Source organism: Engystomops pustulosus, chromosome 9 (assembly GCF_040894005.1).
Source record: "Engystomops pustulosus chromosome 9, aEngPut4.maternal, whole genome shotgun sequence".
Lineage (NCBI taxonomy): Eukaryota > Metazoa > Chordata > Amphibia > Anura > Leptodactylidae > Engystomops > Engystomops pustulosus.
Window position 1 is genome coordinate 105,372,777 of NC_092419.1, and position 21,689 is coordinate 105,394,465.

The 21,689-nt window shown below is 46.2% G+C and overlaps 2 protein-coding genes across 2 annotated transcripts in view; both read left to right on the plus strand.

The window, feature by feature from the left end:
• The window catches only part of LOC140077790 (multidrug and toxin extrusion protein 1-like), a 33,723-nt gene extending 27,088 nt beyond the window's left edge, over positions 1 to 6,635 (plus strand). Inside the window, exons 11-18 of the mRNA XM_072125267.1 lie at positions 1,863 to 1,930; positions 2,026 to 2,134; positions 4,079 to 4,154; positions 4,577 to 4,646; positions 4,744 to 4,876; positions 5,360 to 5,454; positions 5,525 to 5,609; positions 5,692 to 6,635. Coding sequence (XP_071981368.1) covers positions 1,863 to 1,930; positions 2,026 to 2,134; positions 4,079 to 4,154; positions 4,577 to 4,646; positions 4,744 to 4,876; positions 5,360 to 5,454; positions 5,525 to 5,609; positions 5,692 to 5,885 — 830 coding nt within the window. The 3' untranslated portion in view covers positions 5,886 to 6,635. The remainder of the gene's footprint in view (positions 1 to 1,862; positions 1,931 to 2,025; positions 2,135 to 4,078; positions 4,155 to 4,576; positions 4,647 to 4,743; positions 4,877 to 5,359; positions 5,455 to 5,524; positions 5,610 to 5,691) is intronic.
• A 1,229-nt stretch (positions 6,636 to 7,864) lies between these two features.
• On the plus strand, positions 7,865 to 19,925 carry ANAPC2 (anaphase promoting complex subunit 2). The gene is made up of 13 exons (XM_072125266.1): positions 7,865 to 8,115; positions 9,312 to 9,931; positions 10,027 to 10,159; positions 13,249 to 13,417; positions 13,493 to 13,612; positions 13,804 to 13,921; positions 16,450 to 16,625; positions 16,791 to 16,932; positions 17,058 to 17,133; positions 17,221 to 17,424; positions 17,841 to 17,970; positions 18,233 to 18,468; positions 18,808 to 19,925. The coding sequence occupies exons 1-13, from the start codon at positions 7,891 to 7,893 to the stop codon at positions 19,018 to 19,020; spliced, it is 2,562 nt and encodes an 853-aa protein (XP_071981367.1). The 5' UTR covers positions 7,865 to 7,890; the 3' UTR covers positions 19,021 to 19,925.
• The last annotated feature ends 1,764 nt before the right edge of the window (positions 19,926 to 21,689 follow it).

Genomic DNA, 21,689 nt, shown 5'->3' on the forward strand with positions numbered 1-21,689 from the left:
CAATGGCGGCGCCCGGCAGAAGAAAGAAGACGGCGCGGACATCGGGGGAGCATCGGGGTGAGTATATGTTTATTTTTTTTTTTTAATGCTGGGCTGTATACTACTGGGGGCAGTGCTGTATACTACTGGGGGCTGTGCTGTATACTACTGGGGGCTGTGCTGTATACTACTGGGGGCAGTGCTGTATACTACTGGGGGCTGTGCTGTATACTACTGGGGGCAGTGCTGTATACTACTGGGGGCAGTGCTGTATACTACTGGGGGCTTTGCTGTATACTACTGGGGGCAGTGCTGTATACTACTGGGGGCAGTGCTGTATACTACTGGGGGCAGTGCTGTATACTACTGGGGGCAGTGCTGTATACTACTGGGGGCTTTGCTGTATACTACTGGGGGCTGTGCTGTATACTACTGGGGGCTGTGCTGTATACTACTGGGGGTTGTGCTGTATACTACTGGGGGTTGTGCTGTATACTACTGGGGGCTGTGCTGTATACTACTGGGGGTTGTGCTGTATACTACTGGGGGCTGTGCTGTATACTACTGGGGGTTGTGCTGTATACTAGTGGGGGCAGTGCTGTATACTACTGGGGGCAGTGCTGTATACTACTGGGGGCTGTGCTGTATACTACTGGGGGTTGTGCTGTATACTACTGGGGGCTGTGCTGTATACTACTGGGGGCTGTGCTGTAATGGTAATGTTGTTGTTGTATGCCTTATGTTTATGAGCGACAGTTTTCCTGCTATATACCTGCATGTCATAAGAATTTACATTTAAAAAAGGACCATGTTAAATTCAAATCTGTTTTTTTTTATATTTTTACCGGTGTTTTGTATGCGTTGGAAAAGGGGTAGTCTTATACGGCGAATATATCTTAAACTCTATATTTTAAACAGGAAAGTAGGGGGGTCGTCTTATACACCAGGTCGTCTTATACGCCGGAATATACGGTAGTTATTTCATGCATTATTCATTGTAAAATCATCTATTCTTTATCATGTAAATGAGGCTGGTCACATGTTCAGAGGCAGTGATGTCACTCCTGTAACCCCTCCCCTCTCCTCCCCCTGCTCATGTCTGTGTGTAATGTATAGTAAAGCATTGCTAGTGTGTGTGCTGCATCTGCTGACATGCTGCATCCTCCTAATATACAGGTGAGAGACACAGACATCAGCTACACATGAATCTGACATGTTCTGCTATAACATGGCTGCCTGGAGCTGCTGTATCTCTCCTATACACACACACACATAGGCTGCAGGGGGCGTGGCCACCAGCACCAGGAAGCACATCATTACACAGCCTCACACCATTATACAGGCTGTCAGTCATGCACTGGGGGTGTGGCCACCAGCACCAGGAAGCACATCATTACACAGCCTCACACCATTATACAGGCTGTCAGTCATGCACTGGGGGTGTGGCCACCAGCACCAGGAAGCACATTATTATACAGCCTCACATCATTATACAGGCTGTCAGTCAAGCACTGGGGGTGTGGCTGTGCCTCCCACTCATGAATAGAGTGGACAGCTTGAATATGCTAATGCTTCATTGGACATTTCACAGGTCATTTGCATACAGCTTTAGGACCTTATTGCTTAGGTTTACAGGCATGTAGAGGGACAATGAAGGGATAGAGGCAATGCTCTCTAATGGCAGTTTATGAAAATATATTTAGTTTAGGGGGGTTATTTTGCATGACGGGTTCTCTTTAAGAACAAACCTAGGGACCCTGTCTCCCATAATGTTTTCTGCTCTATTCACATCCAAAGCTTCCACTATTCTTTGGTTTCTTGCATCCGTGGAGGAATTCTAGACTCCACTAGTGCAACGTTATAATACATTTATGTTTCTGCAGGAATCCTCGGTGCGGAAGATCTCGGGGCGCAGACGATTATTTACCAGATGATGACTATTGTCTTCTTGGTGAGAGCTGGGGACCCCTTGACCTTGTGAACTGTGACCCCAGCAGGTCATTGCTTGCCCTGGTATGATAATGCCGCACTGTTTCCGCTCTGCAGGTGCCATTGGGGTTCAGTATTGCTGCCAGCGTCCGGGTGGGTCACGCCCTGGGGGCTGGAGATATCATACAAGCCAAAAAGTCAATGGTTGTCGCCTTATTGATGACAGGTAACCACACTGAAATATAAATTTTTAGCGCCATATACAGATCATATATATACACAACACTACAGAGTAATATGATAGAGCTTACAGTCTATGAAGAGGAAGGGTCCAGCCATGCTTTAAAGGGAACCTGTCATGAAGATACATGAAGATACCTGCGGAGAAGTTTCTTGTAGGGGTTCATAGTACATAAGCCTCTATAAGGGACTTCCAAACTAAATTGGTCACTAAAAATAAAGCTTTTTTTTAACTTTTGAACTTGATACCACAACTAAAAACATTCTAATGTCTGTAAAAAAAAAAAAAAAAAACGATGGAGAGAAAAAGAAGAAAAATGGCAAAAGTTTACAGAAAACATTTTGTCCCAAAAAAATATTGGGGCAGATTTACTTACCCGATCCATTCGCGATCCAGCGGCGCGTTCTCTGCTGTGGATTCGGGTCCGGCCGGGATTCACTAAGGTAGTTCCTCTGACGTCCACCAGGTGTCGCTGCTGCGCTGAAGTCCGCCGAGGCCCGCCGGAGTTCACGATCCTATTTCTGGTGAAGGTAAGCGCGAATCCCGCAACAGTTTTTATTTTTTTTTTTTTAAATGTGGTGGTTTCTCCGAATCCGTCGGGTTTTCGTTTGGCCACGCCCCCTGATTTCCGTCGCGTGCATGCCAGCGCCGATGCGCCAAAAACCTGAGGCAATTCAGGGGAAATCGGTGCACATTGGAAATATTCTGGTAACACGTTGGGAAAACGCGAATTGGGCCCTTAGTAAATGACCCCCATTAAGTTTTAAACTTTGTAAATTATTTAGCAAGTTATAGTTTTTTTTTTTTACCCCCAAAAAACATCACCTATCAGTGACCGCTATCAGTAAACTACAATGTGCCATGAAAAAAACACTCCCAAAATCACTTAGATACCGTAAGTTAAAGTGTTATCACAACAGGAAAAGACAGTCAGATATTTTTTAACAAATGGCTTAACGTAACGTAACAAAACAGGCTGCGTCCTAAAGGGGTTAAAGGTATCAAGTTATAAGGGATTACATAGACGGGAGGAGGTATCAATGGAGGAATAGAAAAAGGAAATTGAAAGCTACCTGCATTTATGGAATATAATAAGCTTGAAAAGATGGGTTTTCAGGGCACATTTGATAGTCAGGGTTAGGGCATTCCAGAGAATAGGTGCAGCACGGGAGAAGTCCTGGAGACATGAGCAAGAGGTTTGAATTAAGGAGGAAAGTAATCTTAGATGAATGGAAGATCACAGAGCACAGACTGGGTGACAGACGAGGGCAGAGAGGTAGGGAGGGGCAGCACTATGCAGAGCTTTGTGGATGAGGGTGATTCCTTTAAATTGAACACAGGAGGTGGTGGGCTGTGCAGTGACTGACACAGAGTGGAGGCATCCGTGTAGCGTTGGGATTGATAGACCATTCTGGCTACATTAAGAATAGATTGTAGAGAATTTTAGTGAGTGGAAGACCGAGTAGGGAATTTAGTAGGGAGTTACAGTAGTCGAAACGAGATTGAATCAGGGCGACAATTAGAGTTGGGAGAGTTATCAGAAGTGTCAGAAGTAAAACTATTCTAGTGGCCCATGGAAACCAATCAGTTTTCCATGGTCAGGGAAGAACGGACTCTTGAAATATTTTTGAGGTGCAAGCAACAGGAGTGCGCAAATGATTGTATGTTAGTTAAAGACGAGAGGGTGGCGTCCAATACAACCCCAAGACAGCGGGTGAAACCACACATAGGAAAGTAGAGATCAGGTCAATTAGTAGATGGTGTTAAGACAAGAAGTTCAGTCTGAAGTTCAGAAACCAGATTCTAGGGGGTCAAGGAGGGAGTTGAGAGATAGCGGGTCAGTCGAGAATAGACCAGGAGTTTGGAGATGTTGTAATAGGTGCTGCTGTGGTGCACAACAATAACTATCTGCTGCTGTTATTTCTACAGAAACCTGTGCCCTGGTGTCTTCTATCCTGCTGGTCAGCCTGAAGAATGTGATCGGCTATGTATTCACATCAGATGAGTGAGTGGAGCCCTGCCCCTTTAAATGTGTAGCCACGTTATGTGCATTAATGGCTCAGGATAAGTAATGTCATGTATGTACACAGTGACTGCACCAGCAGCAGAATAGTGAGTGCAGCTCTGGAGTATAATACAGGATGTAACTCAGGATCAGTACAGGATAAGTAATGTCATGTATGTACACAGTGACTGCACCAGCAGCAGAATAGTGAGTGCAGCTCTGGAGTATAATACAGGATGTAACTCAGGATCAGTACAGGATAAGTAATGTCATGTATGTACACAGTGACTGCACCAGCAGCAGAATAGTGAGTGCAGCTCTGGAGTATAATACAGGGTGTGACTGGGGATTAGTACAGTTGCATGTAGTGAGGTTGCAGTGTAGATATTATGTAGTGATGTAACATGTTCTGTGTTGTGCAGGGGTATAGTGAAGCTGGTCAGCTATGTTCTTCCTGTATACGCTGGGTGCCATCTCTTTGATGGATGTATGGTAAGAATTATATTGACTACAGCAAATCTAATTATTTGATGTGAAAGCTCATTAGTTCCTATGACAACACTTCCTGTCACGTTTCGCTCTGTTGTAGATCACATGCGGTGGTGTTCTGCGTGGTACAGGAAAGCAGAAGATTGGCGCCATATTTCATGCTGTTGGCTACTATGTCATTGGTCTACCAGTGGGAATCTCCCTGATGTTTGTGGTTAAAATCGGGCTAATAGGTATTTGTTTCTAATCCCAATCCTCCCACGTGTGCCTGCCTTTTAGAACTTAAAGGGGAGTTTGATGAGACTGTCATATTGATGACTTATACTTAGAATATACAACCATTGCAGACAGTGATGCGCCTAATAAACAATGTGACTTTTTTCATCCATGTCCGTTCAATCATCTGATTGTAGCTGGGGGTTGTCCTCACACTGCTGTGCTCCTCCCTCACTGCACTGAGCTGCTCTGTAACCCCTCCCTTCTACTTCACACAAAGGTGGTAGTAAAAAGCCTAGTACAGCCTTTAGAGGGAGTACAACAGCGCAATGCAGAGAACTAACACAGCAGTGGAAGGACAAATCTACCTACATTGTGCATTTTGGATGCAGCTTTGGATGTGACTGGAGCATCTATGTTGTATATTGAGCAGGGCTGAGCTGTCAGTATGGCTGGCAGTGATGTCATGGCGTCCTGCAGATAACCTTGTTCTGTCTCAGGGTTCTGGCTGGGGATCCTCCTCTGCGCTCTGCTGCAGGTCATCACTTTCCTAATCTTCATCTTCCGGATAGACTGGGAGAAGGCGTCGCAGCAGGTGGGTGCCCACGACCTCTGAGGGGTGGGTGATGGTGTGCGCTATGATGTCACCCGTATTCTTCTTCCAGGCACAGGCGAGGGTGAAGCAGAGGGTCCGCAGGACACGGGACTTACACAACAAGGCGGCCATTTACCAGGGAGCCGCCCTCACCGGTAACTAACTCCCAGGGGGCAACAAATCCTACGTTTTTCCAAGTGTCACAATTATTTTTCCCATCTCTTTTCTTTTTTGCAGAGGTCACAGAGGAGTCTACACCATTGACCACCACAGACACAGAAAGTGACCAGGAACCAGAGGACCCCCTAGAGTCCAAACTGATCGAGGTTACCCCCCTCTCCAGGAAGCAGCTTGTCCTGCGCAGGTCCCTGGCTCTCATCTCCTCGGTCGCTGTTCTGATGATTGGGATATTGATAAGACTTTGTGTCTGAGCGCAGCTCCGGAGACTGAATGCAGCCCTCTATGAAGTACAAGACACGGTGTGCATAGGGCAGCGCCTCGCTGATGATACTGGGCAGGGATGACAGAATCACAGCAGGCAGTAAAACAAGACTGTGCCGGTCACACCTAGGGCGGTATTATTATGTGTTGCCTTTATGTATCTAATACGACCTCACAGGATGGCAGGCACCTCCATGGCCAAAGATGTATGAGATACCTCCTGGATTCTAAGAGCTGTAACTTTGGATCCCTGGCACCTAGAGTCTCAATGTTTTTCCCCTCTCAAATTGTGTTTCTAGGTGCCAGAGATCCAGTGGTATAAACTTTGAAAACGACAATTGCAAGTACAATTTATTAATAAAATATATCTTTCCTGACTAACAGTCTCATATTTATATGAAAGGAGAGATTGCCTGATATTCTCAGTGCCAGGAATCCAAAGTTATATTCCTCTAAAGTCTACTTCCCTTTCAGCTAGAAGTGAGAAACTGGAGGAGGTGCACAGAGGAGCTGCTCACCCCTAACATAATGTAAATATTGACTTTATCTGTAGCTAAAGTTTCACGTTATTAACCCTCTATTCCCAAAACAGAGTGCACACTTGTCATATACTGAGTAATGAACATTTAATCTTCTTCACCTAATGTGGCTACATATTAACCCCGTGTCCCAGAACTTATCCAGAAAGTTGTAGGTAACACAAAAGACACACACACATTCCTGAATAAAGTTTTTGTTTTACACCCTCCCTCCATTATTAATTATTGAGCTAATAGAATGGTGCATATATATTGTTATGTCATCAGCTTGGTTTATGGGTATGCACCTTTTAATTTGGGTTACCCTTGTGCAAGGGCAAGGACAATAATACACTGCTCAAAAAAAAATAAAGGGAACACTAAAATAAAACATCCTATAAATGAAATATTCTCATTGAAAGCTGAATGGGCTGAGAGCAAAATCAAAAAAAAAGTCAGAGGCGTGTAGAGGCGTTATTGCAACCTCTGATAGTCGTTACATTCCTGTACATAGGGGGCAGTATTATAGCAGTTACATTCCTGTACATAGGGGGCAGTATTATAGCAGTTACATTCCTGTACATAGGGGGCAGTATTATAGCAGTTACATTCCTGTACATAGGGGGCAGTATTATAGCAGTTACATTCCTGTACATAGGGGGCAGTATTATAGCAGTTACATTCCTGTACATAGGGGGCAGTATTATAGCAGTTACATTCCTGTACATAGGGGGCAGTGTTATAGTAGTTATATTCCTGTACATAGGGGGCAGTATTATAGTAGTTATATTCCTGTACATAGGGGGCAGTATTATAGTAGTTATATTCCTGTACATAGGGGACAGTAGTATAGTAGTTATATTCCTGTACATGGGGGGCAGTATTATAGTAGCATAGGAAAGGAATCCATCACCATCAGGTTAGTTAAAATGTATTTAGACAAACAATAAAAATTCCATGGAAGAGAGCAGGTAACGCGTTTCGGTCCGTCTTACCTATGTTTCTAACACTCCAGGCCACAATGAGTAGAAAGGAAAAATGTCAAACTTCCTACACCAGGCTGTGGGGAATCAGGTATAAATGGTCAACACATGAGACTTGGAATTACATAACTAAAAACACACAGTAAAACACATGAAGTCACACGTTAATGACGGGAGTTATAGTCCTGGGGTGAGGAGGAGGACGGGAGTTATGGTCCAGGTGCGGGGGTCGGGAGAGAAGGACGGGAGTTATAATCTAGGTGCGGGGATCGGATGGGAGTTATAGTCCAGGTGTGGGGTCGGATGGGAGTTATAGTCCTGGGCCCCGTATATTTCACCAGCTCGTTGTTGTAGGTCTGTAGCGCTGCTCCCTGTTGGCTCATGGCTCCTCCGCTTCTGGTAACAACTCAGTCCCTGCGCCCGCCCCCTCCCCGCTCAGCAGCCTATAAGAGACGCGGAGCCGCACCACGTGACCGCATACTACAGGCCCGGAGATGTTCCGAGAGGTCACGCGGGGTAGGACGGCGTCCCTGGCTGCCATGGAGATGGCGGGAAGCCCCACACTGTTACGTCATCAGCCGCGGCCGAGCACCAATCATCAGTGTGCGACACCCGGGAGGAATAGCGGCCACAACATGTCACAACCCGGCCTTGAGGAGCTGTCCGCCGCCTGGAACACCCTGAGCATCGGCCTGGTGCCCGCCTCCGCCCTTGGCCTGGTCAGTGACTCTACAGCGACCCCACCCCCAACCAGAACCAACACATCCTGTATTATACTCCAGAGCTGCACTCACTATTCTGCTGCTGGTGCAGTCACTGTGTACATACATGACATTACTTATCCTGTACTGATCCTGAGTTACATCCTGTATTATACCCAGAGCTGCACTCATTATTCTGCTGCTGGTGCAGTCACTGTGTACACACATGACATTACTTATCCTGTACTGATCCTGAGTTACATCCTGTATTATACCCCAGAGCTGCTCTCACTATTCTGCTGCTGGTGCAGTCACTGTGTACATACATGACATTACTTATCCTGTACTGATCCTGAGTTACATCCTGTATTATACCCCAGAGCTGCACTCATTATTCTGCTGCTGGTGCAGTCACTGTGTACATACATGACATTACTTATCCTGTACTGATCCCGAGTAACATCCTGTATTATACCCCAGAGCCCCACTCACTATTCTGCTGCTGGTGCAGTCACTGTGTACATACATGACATTACTTATCCTGTACTGATCCTGCGTTACATCCTGTATTATACCCCAGAGCTGCACTCACTATTCTGCTGCTGGTGCAGTCACTGTGTACATACATGACATTACTTATCCTGTACTGATCCTGAGTTACATCCTGTATTATACTCCAGAGCTGCACTCACTATTCTGCTGCTGCTGGTGCAGTCACTGTGTACATACATGACATTACTTATCCTGTACTGATCCCGAGTAACATCCTGTATTATACCCCAGAGCCCCACTCACTATTCTGCTGCTGGTGCAGTCACTGTGTACATACATGACATTACTTATCCTGTACTGATCCTGAGTTACATCCTGTATTATACCCCAGAGCTGCACTCACTATTCTGCTGCTGGTGCAGTCACTGTGTACATACATGACATTACTTATCCTGTACTGATCCTGAGTTACATCCTGTATTATACCCCAGAGCTGCACTCACTATTCTGCTGCTGGTGCAGTCACTGTGTACATACATGACATTACTTATCCTGTACTGATCCTGAGTTACATCCTGTATTATACTCCAGAGCTGCACTCACTATTCTGCTGCTGGTGCAGTCACTGTGTACATACATGACATTAGTTATCCTCTAGCAGTCAGTGGATTAAGGATTACAGTAATGTTCTAGGTAATCTGACACCCTGTTGTCTTTCTCAGGCCGCTCCGAGGTCCAGTCTTGTTGAATCTTATCAGGAAAGTGACCTGAAGGCGGCTTTGGAGGTTCTGCTGGACTATGATCTTCAGTCTGTCTTAGAAGAATGGTTTACTGAGGTTCTGCAGATGGATTTACAGAGGAACATTGCACCGGAGTTTTGGAATGGGATAAACCAGCAGGAGAATGCAGTGGAGGAGCAGCAGTGTATGGTTCTTTTGCTGGACACCTTCCGTCTCCTTATAACCCGCCTTGACCCCTACTTGAAGAGTGTGGACCTCCTGGGGACGTGGGCAAATATGGGGCTGCTGCCCGGCTCTGACTCTCAGACATTTCGGGACAAAGTGTTCACCATGATTAAAGCCATTCTCTTCTTCTCTACCTCCAAGAACTTCCAGAGTATGATCCAGCAGTTCTACACCCGCACCTTTAAGATCTACATGAGGCAGAAGAAGAGGAAAGCCGACAGCACGAGCGACTGTGACAGCAGCATGGATGAGAACGAGAGGAACTCCGATGACAGAGAAGCTGAGGAGGGGGACGAGTGTGGCGGCTGTGACACCTGTAAAGAGCAGTGCTGGTGTCAGACCGCCATGGAGGAGTTTCACGAGCTCAATGGCATCTTGTAAGTAGTAGCCTGTCAGGTTCTCTAGTCCAGGTCCTTACTCTCCAGACTCTCTAGCCATTGCAGTGACTGATGAGGCTTCGTCTGATCTGCAGCCACAGGTTGAATCTCCTGGAGAGGATCTGCTCCGAGCCGGTCACCACCCTCCTGCACAAGATGATCGAGCAGCGGATGGAGAAGAGATGCCGGGGGGATTACGAGCGATCATTCCTGAATGAGTTCCAGGAGGTAAGTGATGTCTGACTCCAGTCTGTGATCCTCTCTATGGTCTGACCATACAGGATCAGCAGCGGAGCCGGGCTTTCCCTATAACTATGTAAATGAACATTCCCTATGTGATGTTCCAGCACTGCCTATACCTCCCCCGGAGCAGTGAATCTCACTGGCCTCATCAGTCACTTTGACCGCATGGACCAGTAGTTACCTGTAGCAGTAATAGTGTATGTGGGGCTGGAGAACTGTCAGTAAATTCTAGAAAACCTCTTTAAAGGGCAGTTCTCCCTTATTCACAGTATAGGAGCTAAGAGCCCTGGGACCCCAAGCATTTAAGGAAATGTGGTAAGAATGTTGCCCTGAGGCTTTTAGGAGATTTCAGGTGCATGGTTACACAGCAGGCGGACAAATCTCCAATCAAAATCCATCTTTATAAACCAGGGATAATACTCATAGATCCAGGCACCGGGACTGTGCTAATCTTCTTCTATTTGTGATCCATGGCCTCTTTCCTTCTCATATCAACTTTTACAATTATCCTAATGAGCCTGAGGGGATCCTGGCGGAAGTCCCCTCCCCCCACCCCCCGTCTAGTAGCTGTAACAGACTTTTACATATTGCAGAAAGGCTACCCCCACCCCATGTTCCAAAACCTTTCTCTACACTGTCTCCCCTCTTCTCCAGTCCCTCTGCTGCAGAGACATGTGAAGCTACAACAGGAGGGGCTCAGGTAACATCCCCTGGAGCCTTTCTGGCTCATTAGCATAATTTGTGTTTCTTTTAGTAAGCCATGTGTAACACATGTAAGAAGATTTCCACAGTCACGGTGCCTGGATCTGTCCCTGGGTTATCATGAGGGTTTTAGTGGTGAGTCAGCTCTACAAATGGACTGTGGAATGTCACAGGTATTGAGAGGAACACTATAGGGCAGTGATGGCGAACCTTTTAGAGACCGAGTGCCCAAACTGCAACCCAAAACCTAATGACTTATCGCAAAGTGCCAGTACGGCTATTTAACCTGAAAACTGACGGTTTAGTTTAGAATCAATTTACACAGGACTGCCTGAGCTCAGATTCCAGCAGTCCTATACACACTGAAACGCCACTTTTACACCATTTTACATCACATAAAAGAGTAATAAAAAGTTATCAAAAGGTCACGCAGTCCTAAAAATGGTAGCAATGAAAACAACGGCTCATTAAGCAAAAAACTCACACCTCCCCAGCTCCGTGCACTAAAGTTATTAGCGCCACAAGATGGCGAAACTATTTTCTTTTTCGTACACTGTTTTAATTATAGAAAAAGCATTAAAACACAATAAAACCTACAAAAATCACTGTGATAGGACCGAACCAAAGAATAAAGGAGACAAATGATTTGGAGCAGCAAAAGTATTAAAATCTACAGCTTCCCAGTACACGACATGGAATAATAAATGACAAGTAAAATATGTTACGCAAAATATAAGCCCTCACACAGGTATATATAAATGCACATATAAATTTATAATATAATATGCATATACATAAATACATACATAAAAATACATATGTTACTTACTCTTGCTCAGGTGTCTGTTGTTCCAGGGGGGGGGGATGCAGCATCTGGAGTTCTGGGCAGTTTGGTTATGAGGCATGAGTTCCAGGGGAGAGGGTGATGGGGGGGGGGGGGGCAGTGACCGGAGTTGAGCGGGGGGGGGGGCGCTAGTGAGAGCGGCCGGAGTTCTTGCGGGGGGGGGGGGGGGGGGGGGGCAGTGACCGGAGTCGAGCGGGGGGGGGGGGGGGGCGGTAGTGAGAGCGGCCGGAGTTCTTGCGGGGGGGGGGGGGGGGGGTTGTGGGGGCAGTGACCGGAGTTCTTGCGGGGGGGGGGGGGGGTTGAATTGCGATAGCGGGCAGAACAGGCTGGGGTTCGGGCGCGGGGGCGGGGGGGGGGGTGTGCTTGTGGTAGTGCTTGTGGCGCAGTTTGTGCACTGACTTTCGGCCCGGTTGCGGGCGGAGTTTTATGGGAGGTGCGGGAGCGGGCAGGAAATCAGCCTTCCTATCTATCTGTGGAAGCGCCGAAGTAAAAAAAAAAAAAAAAATACACTCACCTGAGACTCGGCGTTCCTCCGGCTGATCACTGCAGCACACACGGAGTAAGGTTCCCCAGCGCTGGCAGCGTAATGACATCATTTCGCTGCCAGCGCTGGGACGCTTACCGTCCTGTGCGCTGCTGTGATCGGAGTGACAGAGGAGGCAGTGTCGGCGCCCTGCACTGTCATGACTGTTAGCAGTATCGGAGCGCAGCTCCGATACTGCTAGCAGCCATGACAACCAGGTGTGGACAGTGGTTGTCCGCACCTGGCAGTGGTTGGGAGGATGGGGCGCGTGCCAGCAGTGAGGGCTCTGCGTGCCCTCTCTGGCACGCGTGCCATAGGTTCGCCACCGCTGCTATAGGGATAGTTGCAGTGCTGTATAGTGGCGGTTTGAAAGATATGTTTAGTTAGTGTGGGTCACTTTCTGACAGGTTCCCTTTAAAGGAAACCTGTCTTCAGCAATTGATCTAATAATCCACTACCAGAATATTGTCAGGCAGTGTAACACCTTCTAGTTATTGTTTCTTTCATGGTCCAGTGCGGAGGCATCATCCAGAAAATCAACTATGAAGTGAGATGTAAATTTGTTGTATAAAGTCAAGGAGGCGGAGAGTTTAACTCTGAAGTCAAGGCAGGGAGCTCTGAGCCTCCTCCTCTGTGATTGACATCTTGCTTCTGACTTCAGGCAATCTGGATAGTGATGTCTCTGGGTGTAGGACCATAAATTACAGTGACTGGGGTTCTCTTAGGAAAAAAGTGTTAATCTCCACCTTTTTGACATTATACAAAATAACTTACATGTTCTGGATGATTCCATCACACTGGGACATGTTGTGGAAGGTGTTTGGCTGCTTGACCACAGACTGGTAGTGGTTTATTAGGTCAGTTTCTGCTGACAGGTTCCCTTTAAGCATTCCCTATGATCAGGATTCTGTACCTTGTTTTGGCGGGGGCATCCTGGGACTGGTTTTGGAGTGTTGGGGTACTGTGGGCACCACTATCCTTGGTAATCTGTGTTCCTATTGGCAGTGGATAGAGAAGGTGATTGGCTGGCTGAGTAAAGTCTTCCTTCAAGACGGCACCACGACCACTCCGGAGTCCAGCAGCACCCTGAAGAGATGGCGCTGCCACGTCCAGCGCTTTTTTTACCGGCTCTATGCCAGCATGCGCATCGACGAGCTCTTCAGTATCATCCGAGGTGATTATGGGTTCTGCTCATGGGTTTGGTCTGGTACTGCAGAACCACTCCACTGAAATGAACCTTTGTATTCAGATTTCCCAGATTCAAAACCAGCCATAGAGGATCTGAAGTTCTGTCTGGAACGGACCAATCAGAGGCAGCAGCTGCTGTCCTGCCTGAAGATGGCGCTAGAGACCAGGCTGCTGCATCCAGGTGAGAATTGCTTTCTAATGTCTATTACTCTCTGTTATCAGCCGTTTAACCATGGAAAGGGACGCTGTATTTTCAGCTCTCCAATAATCTATCGCTCCCTGTTATCAGCCATCAGGTAACTGGATGTTGCTCGCTCACATGCAGCTGATGACTGATGTTTAACCCCTTTTTTGCTGCTGCTTTTGGCGCAGGAGTGAACACATCGGACATCATCACTTTGTACATTTCTGCCATTAAAGCTCTGAGGGAGCTGGACCCGTCCATGGTGATTCTGGAGGTCGCCTGCGAGCCCATCAGGAAGTATCTAAGGTAATTGATCAGTGTCCAGTGTGTTTTGAAGAACCAGCGGGTCATGCCCAGAGGTGTAGCTAGGGATTCTGCATATGAGGGGAGGGGGGTAGACCAATATTGGCACCATATAGTGGTAGATACTGGTCCAACTCCACCCTCAGCACATCTTATTAATAATCACAGGACACAAGGAGACTTCCCCTTATTCTTACACATTTTTTGTGCTTCTCTGACCTTAACAAATCCAAGCTATCCAGCAGGTAGAAGTAGAGTTTACAACAAGATGTATATGAAACCACATCACAAAGGCAGAAAGATGTCAGTCCTTACACTTTTCAGAAAGTATCTATCGATCTGGCATTTATTACAAGTACTGTACAGATCCCTTATATACAGTATAAGAGTAGTAGTAGTACTGTGCTGTGTCCATATATACAGGATAGGAGTAGTAGTACTGTGCTGTGTCCATATATACAGGATAGGAGTAGTAGTACTGTGCTGTGCCCATATATACCGGATAGGAGTAGTAGTACTGTGCTGTGCCCATATATACAGGATAGGAGTAGTAGTACTGTGCTGTGCCCATATATACAGGATAGGAGTAGTAGTACTGTGCTGTGCCCATATATACAGGATAGGAGTAGTAGTACTGTGCTGTGCCCATACATACATGATAGGAGTAGTAGTACTGTGCTGTGCCCATACATACATGATAGGAGTAGTAGTACTGTGCTGTGCCCATATATACAGGATAGGAGTAGTAGTACTGTGCTGTGCCCATATATACCGGATAGGAGTAGTAGTACTGTGCTGTGCCCATATATACAGGATAGGAGTAGTAGTACTGTGCTGTGCCCATATATACAGGATAGGAGTAGTAGTACTGTGCTGTGCCCATATATACAGGATAGGAGTAGTAGTACTGTGCTGTGCCCATACATACATGATAGGAGTAGTAGTACTGTGCTGTGCCCATACATACATGATAGGAGTAGTAGTACTGTGCTGTGCCCATATATACAGGATAGGAGTAGTAGTACTGTGCTGTGTCCATATATACAGGATAGGAGTAGTAGTACTGTGCTGTGCCCATATATACAGGATAGGAGTAGTAGTACTGTGCTGTGCCCATATATACAGGATAGGAGTAGTAGTACTGTGCTGTGCCCATATATACAGGATAGGAGTAGTAGTACGGTGCTCTGCCCATCTATACAGGATAGGAGTAGTAGTACTGTGCTAATATATACAGGATAGGAGTAGTAGTACTGTGCTAATATATACAGGATAGGAGTAGTAGTACTGTGCTGTGCCCATATATACAGGATAGGAGTAGTAGTACGGTGCTCTGCCCATGTATACAGGATAGGAGTAGTAGTACTGTCCTCTGCCCATGTATACAGGATAGGAGTAGTAGTACTGTCCTCTGCCCATGTATACAGGATAGGAGTAGTAGTACTGTCCTCTGCCCATGTATACAGGATAGGAGTAGTAGTACTGTCCTCTGCCCATGTATACAGGATAGGAGTAGTAGTACTGTCCTCTGCCCATGTATACAGGATAGGAGTAGTAGTACTGTCCTCTGCCCATGTATACAGGATAGGAGTAGTAGTACTGTCCTCTGCCCATGTATACAGGATAGGAGTAGTAGTACTGTCCTCTGCCCATGTATACAGGATAGGAGTAGTAGTACTGTCCTCTGCCCATGTATACAGGATAGGAGTAGTAGTACTGTCCTCTGCCCATGTATACAGGATAGGAGTAGTAGTACTGTCCTCTGCCCATGTATACAGGATAGGAGTAGTAGTAGTACTGTCCTCTGCCCATGTATACAGGATAGGAGTAGTAGTACTGTCTTCTGCCCATGTATACAGGATAGGAGTAGTAGTACGGTGCTGTGCCCATCTATACAGGATAGGAGTAATGATATGCCCAATGTAGGAAAGAACATAAATCAACTCAGACAAAACACACAGGCACTTAAAACAAACACGTCTCCTCTGTCTCACTCCTCGTGCAATGCCGCCCAAACAGATCCTTAAAGGTAAATAGTAATACTTGTATGTTTAACCATAGAGAGAGACTAGAGCAGGGCTGTGCAGTTGCTGGCAGCGCCCCCCCCAGTAGTTTTGCCTCTGGATATGCCTGATGCTTGCTTGTGCTAATATCATTACATGACACTTATGGTGCGAACAAGGGCCGAACAGGTTGGATTTTTTTTATCTGGCAGCCATAACTTGCACCCTTTGCTAATCTGTCAGTAGATAACAATTCACCCGAAAGGGTTGCGATCACTTGCTGGCGCTTTGACTCCATTTAGAAACTGAACCAAAGTGCACAGGGTTGTGCCACGGCCCATCACATATGCGTTTCTGTGGAACCTAGCAGCTGTATTTGCACAGTTATCCCTGTGGGGACGCTGCAGGGATGTTATACACTTGCTGGCGGATTCTGTATATAGACTGTGGCCGATCACTAGAGGTAATAATATTCTTTAGGACTGTTTATAAAATCCTGTAATATTCAATCTCCAAAATTCTCATCAGGACGCGGGAGGACACGGTGCGGCAGATAGTCGCTGGTCTGACGGGTGATGCGGAAGGAGATTTGGCCAATGAGTTGTCCAAGGCCGATCCTGTGGTCCTAGAGAACGGCCAGGAGAGCGACGACGACGTGTCGGAGCCTGAGGACTGGACGCCGGATCCTGTGGACGCTGATCCTGGTACGTGGGTCAGTTGTATGTCTATATGTCCCATTATATATAGACACCGCGGTGCTTTGGTGTCATTCTCAGTCCTTGCACCAGGGATAACATTGTACATCTCCGGATTGCTCCTTACCTGTACTTTACCCAGTAATGGGCTGAGATGTTCTCCTCCTCCTCCAGGTAAAAGTGGCTCCAAGCGCCGCTCCTCAGACATCATCAGCCTCCTGGTCAGTATTTATGGCAGCAAGGAGCTGTTCATTAATGAGTACAGGACCCTACTTGCTGACAGACTCCTCCACCAGTTCAGCTACAGCTCTGAGAGGTGAGATGGGAATCTAGTATACAGGTAGATGAACACTACAAGTCCCCCAGCAAGGCACCAGTACCTAGAATACAGATTTAGGATCTTTTCCCTGATTATATTCACACTTCATTTAATTTTTTAAGGGAGATCCGTAATGTGGAGCTGCTGAAGTTGCGCTTCGGAGAGGCTCAGATGCATTACTGCGAGGTCATGCTGAAGGTACGGGTCCCCCATGGAGAGGAGACTAGTCACTGAGTATTCATGTGACAGATTAGATTGTCTGACCACTAAACCATCCCATTACAGGACATGGCCGATTCCAGAAGGATCAACTCAAACATCAGAGACGAAGAGGAAAAGCTCCCGGAGGAGGAGAGGCCGCCCTTTAACCTGGTGGCGGTTATTCTCTCTAGTGAGTTCTGGCCGGCACTGAAGGAAGAGAAGTTAGAATTGCCAGATCAGATCAAAGAAACGATGGATATGTATACCAGGAGATATGAGAAACTTAAGGTACAGATCTGACCTAATGGAGAAGTGAGGTGTAGTACCAAATGTAGCCTCCAGGTGTCACTATCACCTGCTAATAATTCAGGGCATTATAAGGTGATTGCTGCCACCTACAGGCTGAAAGTGGAATTTGTAAATTACGTGCTGTATTCAGCTTCCCTTTATGCTGCTACTAACCCTGTAGTGGGAGCTGTACAGTGGACACCCTGATGGAAACCCTGTCATCACTGACGTCTGCTAATGGCCATGGCACCAAAGTGTCAGCTCTGTGTTATCTGATGGGTTTTATAGAGACTTCACTCCATTAAATGGTCCTGGGCTTGGTCATTGGTGTTTATTCAGATGTGACCAATGATGCCTATGTACTTATTCACTGTCAGCAAACTGAGATCTTATCACCCTCCTTCTGATGCTCTCAGGCTATGCGCACACTGAACTGGAAGCATCACCTGGGGTTAGTGAGTCTGGATTTAGAGCTGGCTGACCGCACCCTGTCCTTCTCCGTGTCACCGATACATGCTGCAATCATCTTAAACTTCCAGAATAAAAGTAAGTGCCCCCTGGGCTGGGGGGTGGGTTGCGATTTGTCTCCTTCACATAGATGGGGGGCTCCGCTTAGCCTATATACAAGGCCTGCCCAGCCACTGTTCCCCAGACTCCTCTGTGGGTATCGGAGCAGTAGTGTTGCCACCTTAGATTGATTAACAATCCTGACTGATCACCCCCACAGTTTGCTGAAGTTGTGCTGAGCATGCTGGGAGTGGTAGTTTTGCACTCTAAAAGTGTAATGATGGCTTGTTGTCCTTCATAGGTACTTGGACCTTAGAAGAGCTCAGCGGGGTGCTGAAGGTCCCGGTCACCTCTCTCCGGAGGAAGATGACCCTCTGGCTCCAGCAAGGCATCCTCCGAGAGGATCCATCCGGGACCTTCACTGTCATAGAGGAGGAGCAGAAGGATCACGCGGAGAAGGTTGTCCTCATAGACAGCGATGAAGAAGGAGATTCTGCTATGGCTTCTCAAGCCGATCAGAAGGAGGAGGAACTTCAGGTGGGTTCTGGATATCACATAAGTCATAATATTCTGTGCGGCTCCCTCCCGTACCCCTGGATCATGGTCCAGGGGGTGAGGTTCTCTATAAACATAGAGGGATTTGCATGACTGTCATTACAGGAACAGAAGAAACCAGTTGGTGTAATGGCTGCTATAGCGGCATCACTCAGCTGTGATTGTAGTTCCAGGATTTGCCTTTCAGGTCTCTAGGAAAGCTTGGTGACCTATAAGTTGTGATGTTGCAGTTTGTCGGGAAAGCTGGATGACCCTGATGAATGCAGGGGTCCTCTTTTCACCCCTATACTTGTGTTCTGACATCTTCTCTCTCCCCTCCAGCTCTTCTGGACCTACATCCAGGCGATGCTGACCAACCTGGAGAGCCTGCCCCTGGAGCGTATACACAGCATGCTGAAGATGTTTGTGATGACCGGACCCGTGGTGACGGAGATCGATATCCAGGAGCTGCAGGGATTTCTCCAGAAGAAGGTCAGCGACCAGCACTTGGTCTATTCCGGAGGGGTGTACAGGTTACCCAAGAACTCAAGTTAAGCTCTATCTCCCTCCAAAAGACTGATAGACATGAGATCCAGTCCCCCCTCCATACTGTGGTCTGCTCTGCCCCAAGAGAGCCCACCTAGATGTAACTGACTAAATATGAAGCAGAAGGACCTAGGGGCCTGTAATAAGGGGACACAATGTGTCCTCCATACTATGGACAGGTGTAAGATAATAAACACTTTTGTTACTGTGAAAAATGGGTGCAGCTCTGATCATGAGACCAACACCAGGTCTAGAGACTGTTACAAGGTAAGGTGTAATATAGGGATTGGCCACTAGGTGGTGATGCTACACAAGTCACTTGCCGCACTGTAGGCCTCACTTGTAATTCACTATATAACTACTAGGTGGCGCTGCAGAAGTAGATGCACATGTCCTATAGACTCCACCACTTTCTATATTGTGACTTCACAAGGAAAAAAGGGAAATGCATAACACCTTACACCAGCTAAGAAGGAGTTAATCGGGTTTATCCCTACACTGGCACCCAAATATTCTGCTGTACTTGTAATCTTTCAGCAGGATCTGTGCTGTTGTAGGGTTATAAGTGTATGTGATGGAAGGTCAGCTATGTCACTATTCACATTAGGCAGCAGAGATCTTGCTGGCATCTGCATACACTGCAGCGCCCCCATTGTGATGCAGCCGGGCTGAGATTCCTGCACATCTGGTGTCCTCCCCTCTCCCAGACACGAGGGGCATCATTCACTCATTCATCTTCTCCATTGTCCCTCCTGTCAGCTGGTGCTTGTATTATATGTCATCTATAACACAGGTCTGTGACACTACAACTCCCAGCATACGGCAACCGGGAACTGCTGGGAGTCCTACTACCACAATGTCTTACGTTAGTGGGCATATCTGCAGTGTTAGAGAAATAAACCTTCATAGTGCAATGGCTTTTACTTCACTCAATATCTCTGCTTGCTGTCAGTAAATGGGAACATTTTTGTTGACTCATCATACAGCTGAGGGGTTGTTACAATTAGATCTAGCATAGGCAGATACATTGTAACGAATCCTCAGCGAGATGATGGGGTTAGTTCCCGGAGCTTGACTCCATATGTTTGCAGACAGTCGGGGGTTAATGACGCTTGGGGGCAGATCTATTCATAGTGCGGAGATAATTGCCGCACCTGACAAGTCTGAAATAGACGGAACGCGCTGTGCTCCATCAGCTGATCCCGAAGTGAAGCTGTCACCCCCTCCAGCGTCGTCTGAACCCCTGCTCCACCGATATAATAATGCACGGGTATTCTAAATTTTAGGATCAAACCTGCTCATCCTGAGCCTCCTGGTTCAGAACTAGGGTCAGAGTGAAGACTGACACAAGTTTATAAACTCAGATCTGTTTAAACTTGGAAAAAGACCTGGAAGTAAATGCAGGCGCCGCACTGGCGGCCATACTGGTTATCACCCAGCTTTCCCGGGAAGAGATGAGTCAATTTATAGCCTAGAGAAAGTTCTCCTTTTACCCACTACAGAGACTAATCCCATTCTGATGTATATGACTCCGCACTGCCCATCACAGGACAATGGAGATCAGCCAGGGCTTCTTATTATTTATCCTCCTAATTTCCTCCAGCTCCGCCCCCGCGACCTCTTCACCCCCTAATAGAAAAAAGTGATGGCATTCACTGGACTGGAACCTGGGGCCAAAAATAATAACATCAGGGTTGTGTTTTTTTTTGTTTTTTTTTTTTTTTTCTGATTTTGAGATGAGGTTGAATAATTTTTTTTTTTTATCTCAAAAACAAAAAAAATGTCAAATGGTAGGGGAAAAAAAATCTGAAAAATATAAAATGGTAGAAGTGAATAGGAATAATGAAGATGAAATAAGATGTAAAAAATAAAATTATTCAACCTTTGAATAAAACCTCAGCAAATGTACATGTTGGTCATTTCTACATGAATTCTGTATCCGGACAAATTCAATTTGCAGTAGTTGCTGTCTGATCTCAATTAAAAAAAAAAAAAAAAAATAGTATTTTTATTTATTTTTAAGAATTTGTCTGGTTTGTAGAATTCTCCCTTTTATAAATTCTGACCCCCACTTCTGTCTTTTTTAAAATCTACATACGGTAATCCATTTCTGAAGACGAGTTTAAGAGAGAATATATATATACAGGCGGTCCCCTACTTAAGAACACTCGACTTACATACGACCCCTAGTTACAAACGGACCTCTGGATATTGGTAATTTATTGTACTTTAGTCCTGGGCAACAATAATCAGCTGTAACAGTTATCACAGGTGTCTGTAATGAAGCTTTATTATTAATCCTGATTCTTATGACATCCAACATTTTTAAAATCCAATTGTCACAGAGACCAAAAAAAATTTTGGCTGGGGTTACAATGATAAATTATACAGTTCCGACTTACATACAAATTCAACTTAAGAACAAACCTACAGAACCTATCTTGTATGTAACCCGGGGACTGCCTGTATATGATTTTTTCTAAATATATTTGTATATAATTTTGTAACATAATTTTTGTTTTTAAATTCTCATGTTTTTTTGTTCTCTGAGTGAAAGTGTTTCCCCCTGTATGGAGGGAGATGGCGCTCTCTTCCAGATGACTGGTGTCACAGGTGTCCCTGGCGGAGGCCATCACTTCCAGCGCCTCCCTTAATTATAATGTAAATCACAGTAATTG